Source organism: Giraffa tippelskirchi, chromosome 10 (assembly GCF_054371585.1).
Source record: "Giraffa tippelskirchi isolate mGirTip1 chromosome 10, T2T-mGirTip1v1.2.pri, whole genome shotgun sequence".
Taxonomy (NCBI): domain Eukaryota; kingdom Metazoa; phylum Chordata; class Mammalia; order Artiodactyla; family Giraffidae; genus Giraffa; species Giraffa tippelskirchi.
Window position 1 is genome coordinate 90,187,520 of NC_137284.1, and position 18,968 is coordinate 90,206,487.

The window sequence follows — 18,968 nt, forward strand, 5'->3', positions numbered from 1 at the left end:
CCTCCTTTGCTTACCTCCTATGTTACTTCCTTTCTTTAGATGATAGCGGCCAACAGAAATAACTGCTTTTTAAAAACTGGTAGAAAAGGGCTTACATTTGGTCCTGCTGTGGTGGAGGTCCCTTACTTTTAGAGAGAGACTACTGACAACTATGCTCTTTCCAGAATTCTGTAATGTTATGAACATGACTGAGGAACTGAATTTCTGTGGAATACTTAAATGCTTTGGAGCCATTAGCCATAGTAACTTGGTTTTTCTTTTTTTCATTTGTAGATTTGAATATCCAGTCATCAGGGTCTGGCTGTGTAAAGGTCCAAAATATTGAGTGTGATAATTGCAAAATTGAAACTGAGCAGGGGACTAGCATCTTACAGTCTATTAAGGTATATTTATTTTTCTGATTTTGTTTTAATATTATTTTTTAAAACACTTTAAACTGTGAATCATGGTATCTAATGAAGGCTGTTATTCTGAACATCATTTACTGAAAATATTGAGTATCATTTATTCATCACTCAGAAATTCCTTGTAAAACTTATGTTTTAAAATCAATTTTGTTTTGACACTGTAGAGGTTGTAGCAACTTTGGAGGTTTTCATCATATTACATTTAGATTTCATTTCAAAGTGTACAGCAAAACTCATAATATATTCTTAGTATTCTTAGATCTTACCAAGTTTAAGAAATTAAAGAATGATTTTCTTACATTTATTAAGGAGTAAGGAAAAGTCTTTAAGCATTATAAATGTGCTTAAAATATTAAGTTAATCAAAATGATAATGTACCAGGTAGCCCATTACTTAAGGATTAAGTAGGTATTTCGCTAAACAACAAAAGCTTCGTTTTGTGCTGTAACACTTTTATATTTAATTTTCTTAAAATTAGATTTGTCTCAGCTCTAAATGATTTCAAATTCATATTGATAAATTTAGCTTATTCTTACTGGTACTTCTTATATTTGCATATTCAAAACTCAATACTTTTGTGAACTTTGTTAGTATTGTTGAAGAGAAGTCAGTCATCTCTGCTTCATAATTGCAAAACATTTTCACTTTTAGTTTCATAAACACTAATTAGAATGATTAATTGGATGCATTAAATTTTTTTTTACGTTATTTGTTTTGTTCCAACCACCTTTGTTTACACACCTGCATTTGTCATCTGTTCACATGTGATCATTTTCAATACATTTAGTTGCACAAATATCAAAAAGATTACATACCCTTTTGGAAAAATGAGATGGTTCCCATTCTTGTTGTAAAAGGTTGCACAATGCAGTTTTCATGTTGAATGACTAACTGGATGAGAATACCATGGTTCCTTTTTGTTCATATAAACGTATTGTTCACTCATCAATGCTTGAATTTCAGAACACTCATCTAGAATATTGTCCCCTGGAGACTCAGAGTCTTAGATTTTAAATTTCACAATCAAAATTAGAAGCAACTGTATTGCTGTCTTTGTCTTTGCAATCATCTTTTGATTCATCTGAAAATTCTGAAATATCTATTTTGTCAGTTTTTCTTTTTTCTATCATTATGTACATAACATGAAAAATGATTTCTCAGCTTTGGCACTATTGACATTTTGGGCTGGATAGATTTTTGTTGTCAGGGGCTGACCTATGCACTGTAGGGTGTGTAGCAGTATTCCTGGCTTCTACAAACAAAGTGCTAAGAAACAGTCCTCATTTAGGACAATGAAAAATATCTCCACACATTGTCCTCCTGTGGGGGGCAAAATCACCTTTAGTTAAGAACCACCATTCAAAGCTTCCCTCGTAGGCCAGTCTGTAAAGAATCCACCTGCAATGCAGGAGTCCTCCTGCAATGCTGGAGACCTGGTTTCAATTCTTAGGTTGGGAAGATCCCCTGGAAAAGGAAATGGCACCCCATTCCAGTATTCTTTCCTGGGAAATCACATGGACAGAGGACCCTAGCGGGCTACAGTACCTGGGGTCGCAACAGTCGCACATAACTCAGCAACTAAACCACCACCACCACACACACCATTCAAAGCAAGTTTATCATTCTTCTGTTGTCTTATTCTTTTAGACATTTTCTGTCAGAGTTAGGAATAATTGAAAAATGATATTGAAATAACTACTCGGATAATGAAGTAGGAAAATGTTTTGAGACATATGAAAAATAAGATTACTAAGATCCCATAATGTATTTTAGATTTACAAAGGAGCCCAGTGGACCATTACAGTAATTTTAAGATAGAATACTACTACTGCTACTGCTAAGTCACCTCAGTCGTGTCCGACTCTGTATGACCCCATAGATGGCAGCCCAACAGGCTCCACTGTCCCTGGGATTCTCCAGGCAAGAACACTGGAGTGGGTTGCCATTTCCTATTTAAAATATTAGTAGATCTTCTATTTATTTTTTAGGATACCTCTTAGAAGGAATAAAAGTCATAATATATCAATCCTACAAATAGAATACGTTAGCTGCTCAGTTGTATCCTACTCTTTGCAACCCCATGGACTGTAGCCCACCAGGCTCTTCTGTCCATGGAATTCTCCAGGCCAGAATATGGGTTTGGTTGCCATTTCCTTCTCCAGGGGAGCTTCCCCACCCAGGGATAGAACCCAGGTCCCCTGCATTGCAGGCAGATTTTTTTACCAACTGAGACACCAGAGAAGCCCACAAATACAATAGTTCAAAAATATTCAAAAATTAAATTTGGGTCCACTGAATCTTAGTGATAGTTAGGAGAATTGAGTTGAGAGAATCATTCTTGAGATCTCTGAATTTAACTGACTTAAATTCACAAATGGGAACGCTTCTTAAAATATCTGGTTTAAAGCTTTAAATACAGTATAATATTATTTCTAGTTAGTGATTGCCTTTAATGTAAGTTTCTCTTCCACTCATTTTAAGGATTTGAGATATATTTGATCTATGTAATAAGATGTTTATAGAAATAATAATAGCTACTGGTGGCTCAGTGGTAAAGAATCCACCTGTTAATGCAGGAGACATGGAAGATATGGGTTCCGCGATCCCTGGGTCGGGAATATCCCCTGAAGGAGGAAATGGCAACCAACTCCAGTATTCTTGCCTTGGAAATCTCAAGGACAGAGGAGTCTGGTGGGCTACAGTCCATGGGGTCTCCAAAGAGTCATACACAACTTAGTGACTGAACAACAACAAATAACAAAACTGTCCACTGAGTTCTTATTATATATCCAGAAACTTAGCTAAGCCTTCATTTATTCCGTGAATTGTCTCCTTTTTATCAAGGAAGAAACTGCCAGATAGAGACTGAGGAACTCATTTAGGTTCTCATAGTTAATAAATAGAGCTAAGATTTGAACTTGAGTCTTTCTGCATTCCAAGCTTGTGCTATTTCCACCTTTCTTTATTGTCCAAGCAAAATGTCTAGCAGTAGTACATTTTTTCAGCATAATTGGGGAAAAAATAAGTAAACTTTTCAAGCAATAGTCTCTTACCTCATTGAATGCCACACATTTGCATTTTTTAAAATGCAGTAATAATAGTTTATATTTTACTAAATAGCTTCTGACTTATTTAAACATTTTAACTATTTCATAATATTTTTGAGCTTTAGACTTCTTTGAAAATATGATTATTTACTTGGAAAAATATACATATATATGAAATTTTGCTTACAATTTCATAACTTTTGCAGACTCTAGAATGTCATGTAAGTTTGGTTAAGAACTCTCGTTGTTGTTCAGTCCTGTCTGAATCTGCGACCCCATGGTCTGTAGCACACCAGGCCTCCCTGTCCTTTAGTTATTTTGGAGATACTCTTTTCTAAAGTTCATCAATTACTTGTCTGCTTGATAAAGACTGTATTATTAAATACAATTGGACTTCTGACTCATGTTTCTATGGGCATGAAGTAGTCTACCATGCTGTAACATAAATGAACTTTTTAAGAGTGGTTCGTTTTGCCCTTTTCACTGGATTTTTTTGAATTTCATCCCTGGGCTGTTTTACCTAAAGTTTTACTGTTTTTTGTTTTTCCTCCGAGTAAAGCAACCAGAAGGTATATGATTGTTTTGAACTTTTTTCTCTACTTTTTAGATACTTTTTTGTTGTTGTTGGTTGTGATATTGATGGGTTTGCTTTTGCTGTCTTTCATTCTCTGGTATTTACCTTTTCTTTTTCTCTTTATACTTGTGGTAGTACTGAAGACTTAGGCAGATATTAAGGTGAAGAAAAGTACTCTGAAAAATAGATCAAACCATCTAATAGCTCACACACAACTATAGTTTAGTTTTCATTTGTGTCCAAGTTTATTTTTCATTTGTGTGGGTGACTCGTTTCTATTCAGTTACTGTAGGTTCCTTTCATCTTCTACTCTGTCATCTGCTGCTGTTGCTGCTAAGTCGCTTCAGTTGTGTCCGACTCTGTGCGACCCCATAGATGGCAGCCCACCAGGCCCCCCTGTCCCTGGGATTCTCCAGGCAAGAATGCTGGAGTGGGTTGCCATTTCCTTCTCCAATGCATGAAAGTGAAAAGTGAAAGTGAAGTCGCTCAGTTGTGTCTGACTCTTCGCGACCCCATGGACTGTAGCCTACCAGGCTCCTCCGTCCATGGGATTCTCCAGGCAAGAGTACTAGAGTGGGGTGCCATTGCCTTCTCCACTCTGCCATCTATTAAAGCCTTATTGTAATATACACTCACCTGATAGTAGGGGCAGAGCACAGAGAAGTCACATCAGTTCTTCTAAAAGCACAAGCCTGGGTATTAAACATAGCATTTCCACTTATATTCTATTGGCAAGAACGTAGAAGCACCTAGGTGGAGCTAGTGGTAAAGAACCTCACCTTCGAGTACAGGAGGTGTAAGTTTGATTCTGTTAGTTTATAATTTGCTGTTTTCCAGTATATAACCTGATAAAGTTGTTTAACCTTTCTGATTCTTGAATTTCTTTCTCTGTAAAATGGGGAAACACATAATATGCATCACTCTGAGTTGTGAGAATTAAATGTTAGTTTGTATAAATAATGAACACTGTTATTGATGCAAAGAAAATACCAAGTCATAGATGTTATTATTATTAATAATATGCATATTAATAATGATGAACAGTTACATTGATTATTGTTATCATCTTCATCATTTATGTTTAGTTCGCCAGTCACAGTGATCTTTGACTCCTACCCCTTTCTTCAGTTAAGCCGCTGAAACCCCTGAGTATCTTTTTTTCCCCTTTAGTCCAAACAGCTTTATTTAGTCGCTTTAACAACAGTTGACATTCTTTTCTCACAGATGTTATTATTCAAAGCAGTACATTTCTATTTCATTCCTAGTTCCTGTGTTACTGCTTTATTATTATTTAAAAAGAAATGTATAATATGTTGAAATATTTATTAGTGTAAGTCAAATTTATGCTCTCTTTTTCTATATATGTATTTTGTATTTGTCTTTCAGAGTCAAAAATTACATGTTCAAACAACAGGAGGCAAAGTGATCTGTCTGGGAACGGTTTATGGAAATATAGATATCCATGCATCAGATAAAAGTGTAAGATTGAAATTTTCTTTTTTAGTAGTTGCAGTTTTGTCTCAGGTTGGCTTATATAGAGGGTAGGTTCTACAAAATTTGTGGTATAACTTCCCGTTTTTAATGCATTTTAGTTTATTAGTAAATTTAAGTTTGAAATAGAGATGATTAAATATTATGCAATTTATTTTAAATTTGTGTTTTAAAACTTTTGTTATTTAGTTCCTTATTTGGTATCAGTAATATCTTTAAATACTTAATATTTGTTTCAACTTTTTTTAAATTGAAGTAGAGTTCATTTACAGTATTGTGGTAATTTCTGCTATATAGCAAAGTGATTCACTTATACACACATATGCGTTCTTTCTAATATTCTTTTCCATTATGGTTTATCCCAGGAAATTGAATATAGTTCACTGTGCTATAGAGTAGAACCTTATTGTATATCCATTCTATAGGTAATAGTTGTGTCTAACCCCAAACTATTGAAGAAATGGAGTAGCCATCATAGTCAACAAAAGAGTCTGAAATGCAGTACATGGTTGCAATTGCAAAAACAACAAAATGATCGCTGTTCGTATCCAAGGCAAATCATTCAATATCATGGTAATCCAAGTCTATGCCCTGACCAGTAATGCTGAACAAGCTGAAGTTGAATGGTTTTATGAAGACCTACAAGACCTTCTAGAACTAACACCCCAAAAAGATGTCCTTTTCATTATAGAGGATTGGAATGCAAAAGTAGGAAGTCAAGAAACACCTGGAATATCAGGCAAAATTGGTCTTGGAGTACAGCATGAAGCAGGTCGAAGGCTAATAGAGTTCTGCCAAGAGAATGCACTGGTCATAGCAAGCACGCTCTTCTAACAACACAAGAGACGACTCTACACGTGGACACCACCAGATGGTCAACACTGAAATCAGATTGATTATATTCTTTGCAGCCAAAGATGGAGAAGCTTTATACAGTCAGCAAAAATAAGACTGGGAGCTGACTGTGGCTCAGATCATGAACACCTTATTGCCAAATTCAGACTTAAATTGAAGACAGTGGGGAAAACCACTAGTCCATTCAGGTATGACCTAAATCAAATCCCTTATGATTATACAGTGGAAGTGAGAAATAGATTTAGGGGACTAAATCTAATAGACAGTGCCTGATGAACTATGGACATAGGTCTGTGACATTGTACAGGAGACAGGGATCAAGACCAACCCCATGAAAAAGAAATGCAAAAAAGCATAATGGCTATCTGAGGAGGGCTTACAAATAGCTGTGAATAGAAGAGAAGTGAAAGGCAAAGGAGAAAAGGAAAGATATACCCATTTGAGTGCAGAGTTCCAAAGAATAGCAAGGAGAGATAAGAAAGCCTTCCTCAGCGATCAGTGCAAAGAAATAGAGGAAAACAACAGAATGGGAAAGACTAGCGATCTCTTCAAGAAAATTAGAGATACCAAGGGAACTTTTCAAGCAAAGATGGGCTCAATAAAGGACAGAAATGGTATGGGCCTAACAGAAGCAGAAGATATTAAGAAGAGGTGGTGAGAATACACAGAAAAACTGTACAAAAAAGATCTTCATGACCCAGATAATCACAATGATGTGATCTCTCACACTCACCTAGAGCCAGACATCATGGAATGTGAAGTCAAGTGGGCCTTAGGGATCATCACTACAAACAAAACTAGTGGAGGTGATGGAATTCCAGTTGAGCTATTTCAAATCCTAAAAGATGATGCTGTGAAAGTGCTGCACTCAGTATGCCAGCAAATTTGGAAAACTCAGCAGTGGCCACAGGACTGGAAAAAGTCAGTTTTCACTCCAATCCCAAAGAAAGGCAGTGCCAAAGAATACTCAAACTGCTGCACAATTGCACTCATCTCACACGCTAGTAAAGTAATGCTCAAAATTCTCCAAGCCAGGCTTCAGCAATACGTGAACCGTGAACTTCCAGATGTTCAAGCTGGTTTTAGAAAAGGCACAGGAACCAGAGATCAAATTGCCAACATCCGCTGTATCATCAAAAAAGCAAGAGAGTTCCAGAAAAACATCTATTTCTGCTTTATTGACTATGCCAAAGCCTTTGACTGTGTGGATCACAATAAACTGTGGAAAATTCTGAAAGAGATGGTAATACCCGACCACCTGACCTGCCTCTTGAGAAACCTGTATGCAGGTCAGGAAGCAACAGTTAGAACTGGACATGGAACAACAGACTGGTTCCAAATAGGAAAAGGAGTACGTCAAGGCTGTATATTGTCACTCTGCTTATTTAACTTATATGCAGACTACATCATGAGAATTGCTGGGCTGGAGGAAGCACAAGCTGAAATCAAGATTGCCAGGAGAAATATCAATAACCTCAGATATGCAGATGACACCACCCTTATGGCAGAAAGTGAAGAACTAAAGAGCCTCTTGATGAAAGTGAAAGAGGAGAGTGAAAAAGTTGGCTTAAAATTCAACATCCAGAAAACTAAGATCATGGCATCCGGTCCCATCACTTCATGACAAATAGATGGGGAAACAGTAGAAACAGTGGCTGACTTTATTTTTCTGGGCTCTAAAATCACTGCAGATGGTGATTGCAACCATGAAATTAAAAGACGCTTACTCCTTGGAAGGAAAGTTATGACCAACCTCATTAGCATATTAAAAAGCAGAGACATTACTTTGTCATCAAAGGTCTGTCTAGTCAAGGCTCTGGTTTTTCCAGTGGTCATGTATGGATGTGAGAGTTGGACGGTGAAGAAAGCTGAGCGCCGAAGAATTGATGCTTTTGAACTGTGGTGTTGGAGAAGACTCTTGAGAGCCCCTTGGACTGCAAGGAGATCCAACCAGTCCATCCTAAAAGAGATCAATCCTGGGTGTTCATTGGAAGGTCTGATGTTGAAGCTGAAACTCCAATACTTTGGCCACCTCATGCAAAGTGTTGACTCATTGGAAAAGACCCTGATGCTGGGTAGGATTGGGGGCGAGAGGAGAAGGGGACGACAGAAGATGAGATGGTTGGATGGCATCACCGACTCAATGAACATGGGTTTGGGTGGACTCCGGGAGTTGGTGATGGACAGAGAGGCCTGGTGTGCTGCAATTCATGGGGTCGCAAAGAGTCGGACACGACTGAGCGACTGAACTGAACTGAACTGATGCTGGGAAAGATTGAAGGCAGGAGGAGAATGAGGGGACAGAGGATGAGATGGTTGGATGGCATCACCAACTCAGTGGACATGGCTTTGGCTAGACTCCGGGAGTTGGTGATGGACAGGGAGGCCTGGTGTGCTGCAGTTCATGGGGTCCCAAAGAGTCGGACACGACTGAGCGACCGAACTGATCTGAACCCCAAACTCCCAGTGCATTCTTCCCAAATACTTAATATTTAATTCTGACTCTGAAGAGATTTTTTTTTTTTGATCATGGGTTAAAATTATTCATTAAGTAATACTATGAAGAAGTGAAGTGAAGTGAAAGTTGCTCAGTCGTGTCCAACTTTTTGCCACCCCATGGACTATACAGTACATGGAATTCTCCAGGCCAGAATACTGGAGTGGGTAGGCTTTCCCTTCTCCAGGCGATCTTCCCAACCCAGGGATCGAACCCAGGTCTCCTGCATTGTGGGCGGATTCTTTTACCAGCTGAGCCACAAGGAAAGCCCCAAGTAATACTATAATTGGAATTAAATTTTTCTTAGTGTTAGGTTTATTTGAGTATTTTTTTTTACCGTATACCAGTTTATTTTGCGTTTAAGCAATTGAAGGATGAGTTTCAAAACTCAACTTTCTTCAGTGTTTTCCACAAGATGGCGCCATTAGATAGCATTACTGTTTTCCAAACACTTACTAGCCATAGGAATTTTCATTTTTATAAGACCGTTTGCATTTTTCATTCAACTTTTGTTGCTTTCTGTGGTTTAACATAGTATTAAGAATAAAGATATGATTTTGAAGTATAAATTGTCAACAATTTTTCAGCACAATCAGTAATATACTGAATCTTTTAGAAAGGTGTAAGCCACCTTTTGGGCTTCCCAAGTGGCAATAGTGGTAAAGATCCCCCTGCCAATGCAGGAACCATAAGAGACGCCAGTTTGATCCCTAAGTCAGGAAGATCCCCTGGAGGAGGGCGCGACAACCCACTTCAGTATTCTTGCCTGGGGAATCCTATGCCCCTGGAGGGCATGGCAACCCATTCCAGTATTCTTGCCTGGGGAGCCTGGTGGTCTACAGTCAGTGGGGTCGCAGAGAGTCAGACATGACTGAAGTGACTTAGCACACAAGCACAAGCCACCTTTGGGGGCTTCCGTGGTGGCTCAGCAGTAAAGAATCCACTTGCAATACAGGAGACAAAAGAAATGCAGGTTCGATTCCTGGGTCAGGAAGATCCCCTGGAATAGGAACTGGCAACCCACTCCAGTACCTGAAAAATTCTATGGACAGAGGAGCCTCGCAAGTTACAGTGCATGGGGTTGCAGAGTTGGTTATGACTGAGCACACAAGCCATCTTTTATTTTACACTTAGATAATTTACATGGCTCTTTCGTCATAAATTTGTTCAGTTCCATACTCAACTTTATCCTCAGATGATTGGTAGAGAGGAACTGAAATCCTATATGTAGATTATTGTTGGCATAATTAAACAAGGCAGGTTATCACACTAATTATTCTACCTTTTTATTTTTATCGCCTTTTCCTTAGAACCTGTGGGAGACTGTTTAAATCCAAACATTCAAATTTATCTTTTTAAAAAGTGTTGAAAGACACTGCCTGACTTTATGTGGTGGTTGTTTTGAGATGGCATTTAGTTTCACCTCTCTGATTGTGATCTTGGAGGTACCAAAAGGAAATGAGACAACTGCAGTTGTAGAATATTACATAATGATGTTCAGATGTAACTATCAAAGATTTAAATCATCATAATTATTTACTATTTTTAATATTTTGGCCACTGTTTCCACTCATCATTTATCTGTTCTGTCAACTTTCATGGTTTATTGAATATTCATTTTTTCCTACTTTCTGTTTTTTTTGTTTGTTTGTTTCCTGCCTGAGTTTTGTGTTGTGCTAACAAATCTATTTTGATATTTCTTTTAGTTTATATTATGCATAGTGTTAATTTTTAAGACATATTTCTAAGTTTGTGGCTGCTGCTGCTGCTAAGTCGCTTCAGTCGTGTCCGACTCTGTGCGATCTCATAGAGGGCAGCCCACCAGGCTTCCCCGTCCCTGGGATTCTCCAGGCAAGAATACTGGAGTGGGTTGCCATTTCCTTCTCCAATGCATGAAAGGGAAAAGTGAAAGTGAAGTCGCTCAGTCATGTCTGACTCCTAGCGACCCCATGGAGGCTTTATATAAAAAAATGCTTATAAAATATATTCTTTTAATATACAGCTTTCATGGAAATGTTTTGGATATTTGAGAGGTAGCATAGTGAATTGGTTAAGAGCACAAAATTGAGAATCAGCGTACTTGGGTTTGAATCCTGGCACAGCCACTTACTAAGCTCTTCACTTTCAGATTAGTTATTTAACCTCTATGTATTTTGGTTTTCTGGAAAATGGAATAATAATAATGGTGTTAGCTCAGATGGTTGTCATGAGAATTAAATGAGTTAAAACATAATATAGATAAAGTACTTAATACAGTCTCTGGCATAGCTATCTCTGTTGTAGTGTTGACGTTGATGATGATGATAGAGGTAAATGAAACAGGAAAGATAATTTGATAAGTCATAAACCTCCCAGTTAACTTCCCAGTTACCTCCCAGTTAATCTTTCATGATTCATAACGGGATAGTGTTTTTTTTTTTTTTGCTCAAGAAGATTGTGAGAATCAAGTGAACATTGTAAATACTCAACAGTATTCTTTATGTATCATTTTATATGGAATGGCTATTTTTAAATTGTATTGTTAATTTCAGTATCCTAAGTTTGATACAGAGAAGATAGAAATCCATTTTATCTGATTGTTGAATGAATTGATGATACAGTTATCATTTGACCTTCCTTTCTTAGTTTGGGCTACAAGGCCACAATTTTTCCTTAAAACTTCATTTTAATTTGATAATGGAGAAGGCAATGGCACCCCACTCCAGTACTCTTGCCTGGAAAATCCCATGGACGGAGGAGCCTAATAGGCTGCAGTCTGTGGGGTCGCTAGGAGTCAGACACGACTGAGCGACTTCACTTTCACTTTTCACTTTCATGCATTGGAGAAGGAAATGGCAACCCACTCCAGTATTCTTGCCTGGAGAATCCCAGGGACGGGGGAGCCCAGTGGGCTGCTGTCTATGGGGTCGCACAGAGTTGGACACAACTGAAGCGACTTAGCAGCAGCAGCAGCAGCAGCAGCAATTTGATAATGTTTATTTATAATAACTAGACTTTTTGAGAAAAAGTTCTTTTTGTGTAGGAAGGCAGATTAATTTATAGCAATATCTCTCCAAGAAAGGTATTTTTGAGTCTGCTTTTTGTTCTTTCTTTAAATAGCTCCTTTTCTTAACAAGCAAGCTGTACAGTTTAAATGAGTCTATTTTTTACTCTTTGTGCTATTGCCATTAATAACTATAAATCAGACCATCAATATTTAAACTATGGTGTCCTAAGTTTAATTGTTCCAGTTAGTATCTGATACAATGCATTATTATGGCCCTCAGTGAATTTTCTATTCCTTTAAAGTAATTTTATTGATTGATTGGTTAAAATAGTTATATTATTGTGGCAGGGAGAGTTGTATTTTTGCTTGCTTTCATTTGCTTTGAGGATATTTTGTTAGCTTCCTACAGGGTAAAATATTTAGTATTTAATGAACAAAGTAAATTTTTAGCTTTTTCATAAATACATAAGGAATGTCTTAAAGGCTTTATTTGATTGTGGGGAGCATCTAATCAAAAGTTCCTCCTTTGCTAATTCAATTAATTTTCAAATATTCTTTCAATATTTATCTTTTGGTATTCCCTAAAACATCCTCACTGTTTATAAAAAGCTAGAGTATTCATACTTGTCTGCTTTATGGAAATACTCAGAGAATTTGAAGCTATACATAGAGCAACTTTTCATAAAGAAATTTTGTAGGTAAAGGATAATTTTTTTAGAAATATTAAACTTTTACTGTTACACTGAAGAATGCAAAGCATGTGTATCCTCACAAATCTGAATGTATTTAATATATCTATCCTTCTTTGACAGATTTATCAAAACTAGATTTAAAGTAAACCTGTGAATCCATAATTAGTGGAAAAGAAACTGTAGTAGATAAGAACTAATTGGGTGTATTTGATGTATCTAATAAAAGTCCATTAAAAAAGAAAATTCTATACTTCAAATCCAGATGGCAAAGTAATTCTAGTGTACTTACCATAACAACCTCTAGGTTCTTTTATTTCTCTTTTCATATTTTAGTATTCTTGAAACTCAGTTCTTATTAGATAATATTTTGCACTCAACAATTTTTGAAGTAAGTGTTAAGATTGAATAATACTGATGCCAATGTGTTGAGAAACAAAGATGTTCTGTCTTTAAATACCTCAGTGTAATGCTTGAATCTGACCCCGGGCAAAACTGTGGCATGCCTTCCTGGTGCTTTAGTTTTTATGTCACAATTTTACATTATCACTTTATACTTATAAAATATTTGTTTAAAATACTATAAAGATAATCTGGAGTTCTTAATTAGATATCTTCATTTTACACTGTGCTCAGTATTTGAGACATAAATGCATACTAAATTTTGTTAGGGAAGCTTAGACATAAATATAAAAGTATTTCCATTTTGCCCAATGTAAAACCACTGACATTCGATGTAAGGGGGAAAATTTCTAGAAATAGTTTATTTACTGTATTAACAGATGAGAGGAGAAAAATCATATGATAGTCCAATAAAATCAGATAAAGTATATGCTAAAATTTAAAATCCATTCATGATTTAAACAGCAACACAACAAAACAGATATGAAATAAAAGGGAACTTCCTTAGTCTAACAAAAAGGGATCTAGAAGATCTCTATAGCAAACATCATACTTAATGATATGGTGTTGTAAGCTTTTCCTCTGAGAACAGGAATAAGATAAGGATGCTTACTTGTAATCTCATCACTTCTATTCACTGTTGAATTGGAGGCCTGAGCTGGATAAGCCAAGAAAGAACAAGAAAAACAGTATGAGAATTGGAAAGGAAGAAATGAAACTATCACTTATAAACAATATAATTATGCATATAGAAAAATTATTTTAATTCGGGTAAATTATTAGAATTAACTGAGTTTAGTGAGGTTTTGGATTTAAGGTCAAATACAAAAGCCAGTTAAGATGAAATGATGTTTAAAAAAATGCCTTTTATAATGATATTTAGAAAGCATAAAATATGAATAAATTTAACAAAATGTGAAGAACTCTACATAGAAAATATAAAACATTATTAGGAGAAAGTAGAGAAGATCTAAATAAATGAAGGAATATAATGGGTCTGTTCCACAGAGAATACACTGTTGCTCATAATCATGTAATTAGAGCTGGGGAGTTGAAGTCAATAAGTTGATTGCATGCTATACATATTAGTTGCTCACTAATTCTGTTGGTACCATTTTCACTTTTTGTTAGCCTTCATTTTATGCTGATTTGAATCTTTCTCTTACTAGACTGTGACTGTAGATAAACTACAGGGAAGTTCTGTTAATATATCTACTGAAGATGGTTTGCTGAAAGTCAAATATCTTTATACAGAATCATCGTTTCTGTCTTCTGCTGCTGGGGACATTACATTAGGAAGTGTTCATGGTAAGATGACAAAGGCCTAATACATCTTAGATATACCATGTAACAAATTTTAAGAGATGACTCTATTTCTTTGTAGTTGAAGGAGGATCTGCAAATTAGGAAGGTGTCCCTCTAAATAATTAATTACAAACTAATCATCTTTAAAAACTCACAAAATAAAGTGACTCATAATGTACTGAATTTTATTTTGTCAAGAAATTGAATATCATGTTGTTATACATGAAGCTAAAAATAATTCTGATTTTTAATGCATTTCCTTGTAGAATGGAACAAACAACAAAGAAATGTGTGCAGGATTATTCAGAGGAAAGCATGATGAAGTGAAAGCAGTGTTAAAAAATAAAGATGGGTTCTGAGTGTTTTATGTTATGATAGGAAAGCTAAGGATGAAATAAATTAATGAAACATTTGTGTGAGAGGTTATAGCAATTCAGTGATACTAATTTTGGCTAAAATACTTTAGTGTATTAGTACTAGCACCAGGTCCTCTCAGTGCCCTGCCATTTTCAGTGTTCTTTAATTAAATACAATCTTACAACTTTCAAAACATGTCTCTGCAGTTAAATAATGTACTTAGTTAACTTTTGTGTTATTGAAGGAAAAGAAGAGAACATTATGGTCAAGTATTATGGCAGAGGGCATGCTGGCATTTACTGTCACTCAGCATGCTTCTTAATTTCCAGATAGCAGGTGATTTAAGTCCAGGCATATTTTCTGAAATATATATCGATTTTAGTGGAATTAAGAATCTCTTATCCTGGCAGGTAGTGTATACACATCTGCTCAATGCCTTTTGGACCATTTTCCAGGAGTTACAAACCAACTTTTGCTGTACATAGACCATACTCATTTAACTTCTATAGGAAAGCTGAATATTATTATCTATATACTTTGGTGCAACTTCCAGATTTTTATAATCAACATGAATTATTAGGTAGTATTAGAAAACCTGACTAATGCTAACCATGCTGTATAGCAAACTGGCAAGTAGTCTTACAGTTAAAAAGAAAACTAGAAAAATGAGTACTTAAATGCTTGAAATAATTCTTGAACCTCAATTTCATAGTTAAACCTTGTCAATCATTCTTGTAGGCTTAAAGTATTATTTTAGACCAGAATAGCTTGTGTCCAGTAGAGCTGCACCTAAATAAAGCAAATAGCTTTCTTACTTATTCATCAGGTTTTTTGTTTGTTTTTTTTTTACTCAATTGTGCCTTGAATAGTTCTGGTACTTTGTAACTCCATATTTGAACAATGACTTGTATGTAAGGATTGCATTTCTAACTGTCAATTGTAACTAAAAGTGCTGTTCTTAATATATTAAGTAACTTTTAGTGGAAAAGCAGTTCCTTACCATATTACATGTTGATTAACACTCAGGATAAGAAAGCTCTCTTCTCTGCAGTACTTTATATCATGTTTATTCTAAATTCATTAATGTTTAATCTTTTTTTTGCTTAAAGTTAGTCAAGAATTGAACTTGGTACAATTTAACATCAATAGTTTCCATGGTAGTAAAACAAATGTACTTTTTTGAAGCAGTCCTCAAAATACTCTAGGTCTCTTGATTAGTTACAGTGGCTGCAATGAAAACAGATGGCTAGGAATAAAAGGGTTCATTCTTTAGCTTTTGTAAAGTGTTTTTTATTTACTGACCTCTACTTTGAAGTCAAATAAGAAATAGAGGAAAACAACAGAATGGGAAAGACTAGAGATCTCTTCAAGAAAATTAGAGATACCAAGGAAACATTTCATGTAAACATGGGCTCAATAAAAGACAGAAATGGGATGGACCTAACAGAAGCAGAAGATATTAAGAAGAGGTGGCAAGAATACACAGAACTGTACAAAAAAGATCTTTACAACCCAGATAATCACGATGGTGTGATCGCTCACCTGGAGCCACACATCCTGCAATGTGAAGTCAAGTGGGCCTTAGGGATCATTACTACAAACAAAGCTAGTGGAGGTGATGGAATTCCAGTTGAGCTATTTCAAATCCTAAAAGATGATGCTGGACAGTGGTGCACTCAATATGCCAGCAAATTTGGAAAACTCAGCAGTGGCCACAGGACTGGAAAAGGTCAGTTTTCACTCCAGTCCTAAAGAAAGGCAATGCCAAAGAATGCTCAAACTACCGCACAATTGCACTCATCTCACACGCTAGTAAAGTAATGCTCAAAATTCTCCAAGCCAGGCTTTAGCAATATATGAACTGTGAACTTCCAGATGTTCAAGCTGGTTTTAGAAAAGGCACAGGAACCAGAGATCAAATTGCCAACATCTGCTGGATCATCGAAAAAGCAAGAGAGTTCCAGAAAAACATCTATTTCTGCTTTATTGACTATGCCAAAGCCTTTGACTGTGTGGATCACAATAAACTGTGGAAAATTCTGAAAGAGATGGGAATACCAGACCACTGACCTGCGTCTTGAGAAACCTGTATGCAGGTCAGGAAACAACAGTTAGAACTGGACATGGAACAACAGACTGGTTCCAAATAGGAAAAGGAGTACGTCAAGGCTGTATATTGTCACCCTGCTTATTTAACTTATATGCAGAGTACATCATGAGAAATGCTGGGCTGGGGGAAGCACAAGCTGGAATCAAGATTGCCGGGAGAAATATCAATAACCTCAGATATGCCGATGACAACACCCTTATGGCAGAAAGTGAAGAAGGACTAAAGAGCCTCTTGATGAAAGTAAAAGAGGAGAGTGAAAAAGTTGGCTTAAAACTCAACATTCAGAAAACTAAGATCATGGCATCTGGTCCCATCACTTCATGGCAAATAGATGGAGAAACAGTAGAAACAGTGGCTGACTTTATTTTTTTGGGCTCCAAAGTCACTGCAGATGGTGATTGCAACCATGAAATTAAAAGACGCTTACTCCTTGGAAGGAAAGTTATGACCAACCTCATTAGCATATTAAAAAGCAGAGACATTACTTTGTCAACAAAGGTCCATCTACTCAAGGCTATGGTTTTTCCAGTAGTCATGTATGGATGTGAGAGTTGGACTATAAAGAAAGCTGAGTGCTGAAGAATTGATGCTTTTGAACTGTGGTGTTAAAGAAGACTCTTGAGAGTCCCTTGGACTGCAAGGAGATCCAACCAGTCCATCCTAAAGGAGATCAGTTCTAGGTGTTCATTGGAAGGACTGATGTTGAAGCTGAAACTCCAATACTTTGGCTACCTCATGCAAAGAGTTTACTCATTGGGAAAGATCTTGTTACTGGGAATGATTGTGGGCAGGAGGAGAAGGGGACGACAGAGGAGGATATGGCTGGATGGCATCACCGACTCGATGGAGATGAGTTTGGGTAAACTCCGGGAGTTGGTGATGGACAAGGAGGCCTGGCATGTTGCGATTCATGGGGTTGCAAAGATTCGGACATGACTGAGTGATTGAACTGAACTGACCTTTCCTTGAGTGGTTTAAGTCTAGTCAGACCTGGATCCTCTTTCAGACTTTGTCTCTGGTTGGATTTTTGAAAGGAGACTCTAAGATGGAAATTAAGAGTGCAGCAGATTTACCAGGGAGGCCTCTGGGGCCCAATGCCATACAAAGGAAGAAAGCCTAGTTTCCCCAGGAGAGATTAAACTTGATGAGTCTCAACAACCCCAAAGGATGCTGTGAAGCTGAGATGGTCCTTAGAATTGTTTCAGGTTGGGATGAGGGGAGATGGACCTTTATGTCCCCAATCCTAAGATGCAGGCTGCCCCAGAAGCATGGATCCTGGATCAAAATGGCTCTCTTTAGCTAAACCAGTTTCCTAAGGGGTCAGACACCTGAGGACTGTCTGCCAGCAGTATTCCCAGTAGATCGGAAAATAAGTCCTTCAGTTGCACGGGGATTCTGGATGACAGCGCACAGCATCCTCTCTCTTTATATTTGTTGATTCATGCAGTACCTTTATTGACCACCCTACTGTGTGCCAGATTTTCAGGCCCCAGGGGTATGAAGTTGGGCAGGAGATGATCTCTATCTTTAAAGAACTCATAGTCTAGTGGGAAGATCTTTCTTGTTTGTAATACTAGTAGAGCAGAAAGAAGTAGAAGGGAAAATTGGTCCAGTTGCTACGGTACAAAAGGTTCCATTTGTACAAAGGTTGTACAAATACAAAAGGTTGTTCAGCCCTACTTTCTCTATCTAATCCTTGGCTCTCACTGTACTTGGTTTTCCAGTGGTAGTCAGTATAAGAAAGAGAGAGATTTGAAAGAAACCTTTTTTGTTTTTTAGTCACACCCAGTGCCTGCCTACTTTTTAAGTCACCCTTCAGAGAGGCCCAAGTTTCTTGCCTTTCCCTTCTATGCCATACCTAGTTCCATCCTTGTCCCAGGGGATTATATGCACATGTTCCTTGAGTCTGGAGTGTGAAGATGGGATGGGTACAGAAGAGTAGCCAATGTTCTAGCCCTACATCCTAATAAATTTAAAGATAGAGTCATGACTGGGAGGAGGAAGTCCTTATGTTCTAGCTACTGGAGTTTAGTAGGGAGAGATACTTCCCAAGGATCACCCTAAGCTGGAATGCTAAATATATATTCTAGTGAATTCTTTGTTGTAAGTGGTGATGGTCATATAATGCAAATTAGATCCATATTTTGGTTGTATTTAAATAAACTAGCTTGGGAATCTTTTATGGGAAAATAGATTGCTATTTCTAAACATCTTACAGAAAACAAACTCATTAAGAATATATAAATTT

At 36.9% G+C, this 18,968-nt stretch overlaps 1 protein-coding gene across 11 annotated transcripts in view; it reads left to right on the top strand.

The window, feature by feature from the left end:
* The window catches only part of FAM185A (family with sequence similarity 185 member A), a 142,130-nt gene that overhangs the window by 3,639 nt on the left and 119,523 nt on the right, over positions 1-18,968 (top strand). For 10 of the 11 annotated variants that reach the window (XR_014067205.1, XR_014067207.1, XR_014067206.1 and 7 more), the window contains exons 2-4: positions 274-383; positions 5,415-5,507; positions 14,118-14,256. Coding sequence is in view for 8 of the 11 variants with exons in the window: in XM_081535811.1 (XP_081391937.1) it covers positions 274-383; positions 5,415-5,507; positions 14,118-14,256 (342 nt within the window). In the remaining 3 variants the exon portion in view is untranslated. The remainder of the gene's footprint in view (positions 1-273; positions 384-5,414; positions 5,508-14,117; positions 14,257-18,968) is intronic. The other variant, XM_081535817.1, reaches the window with a different exon arrangement.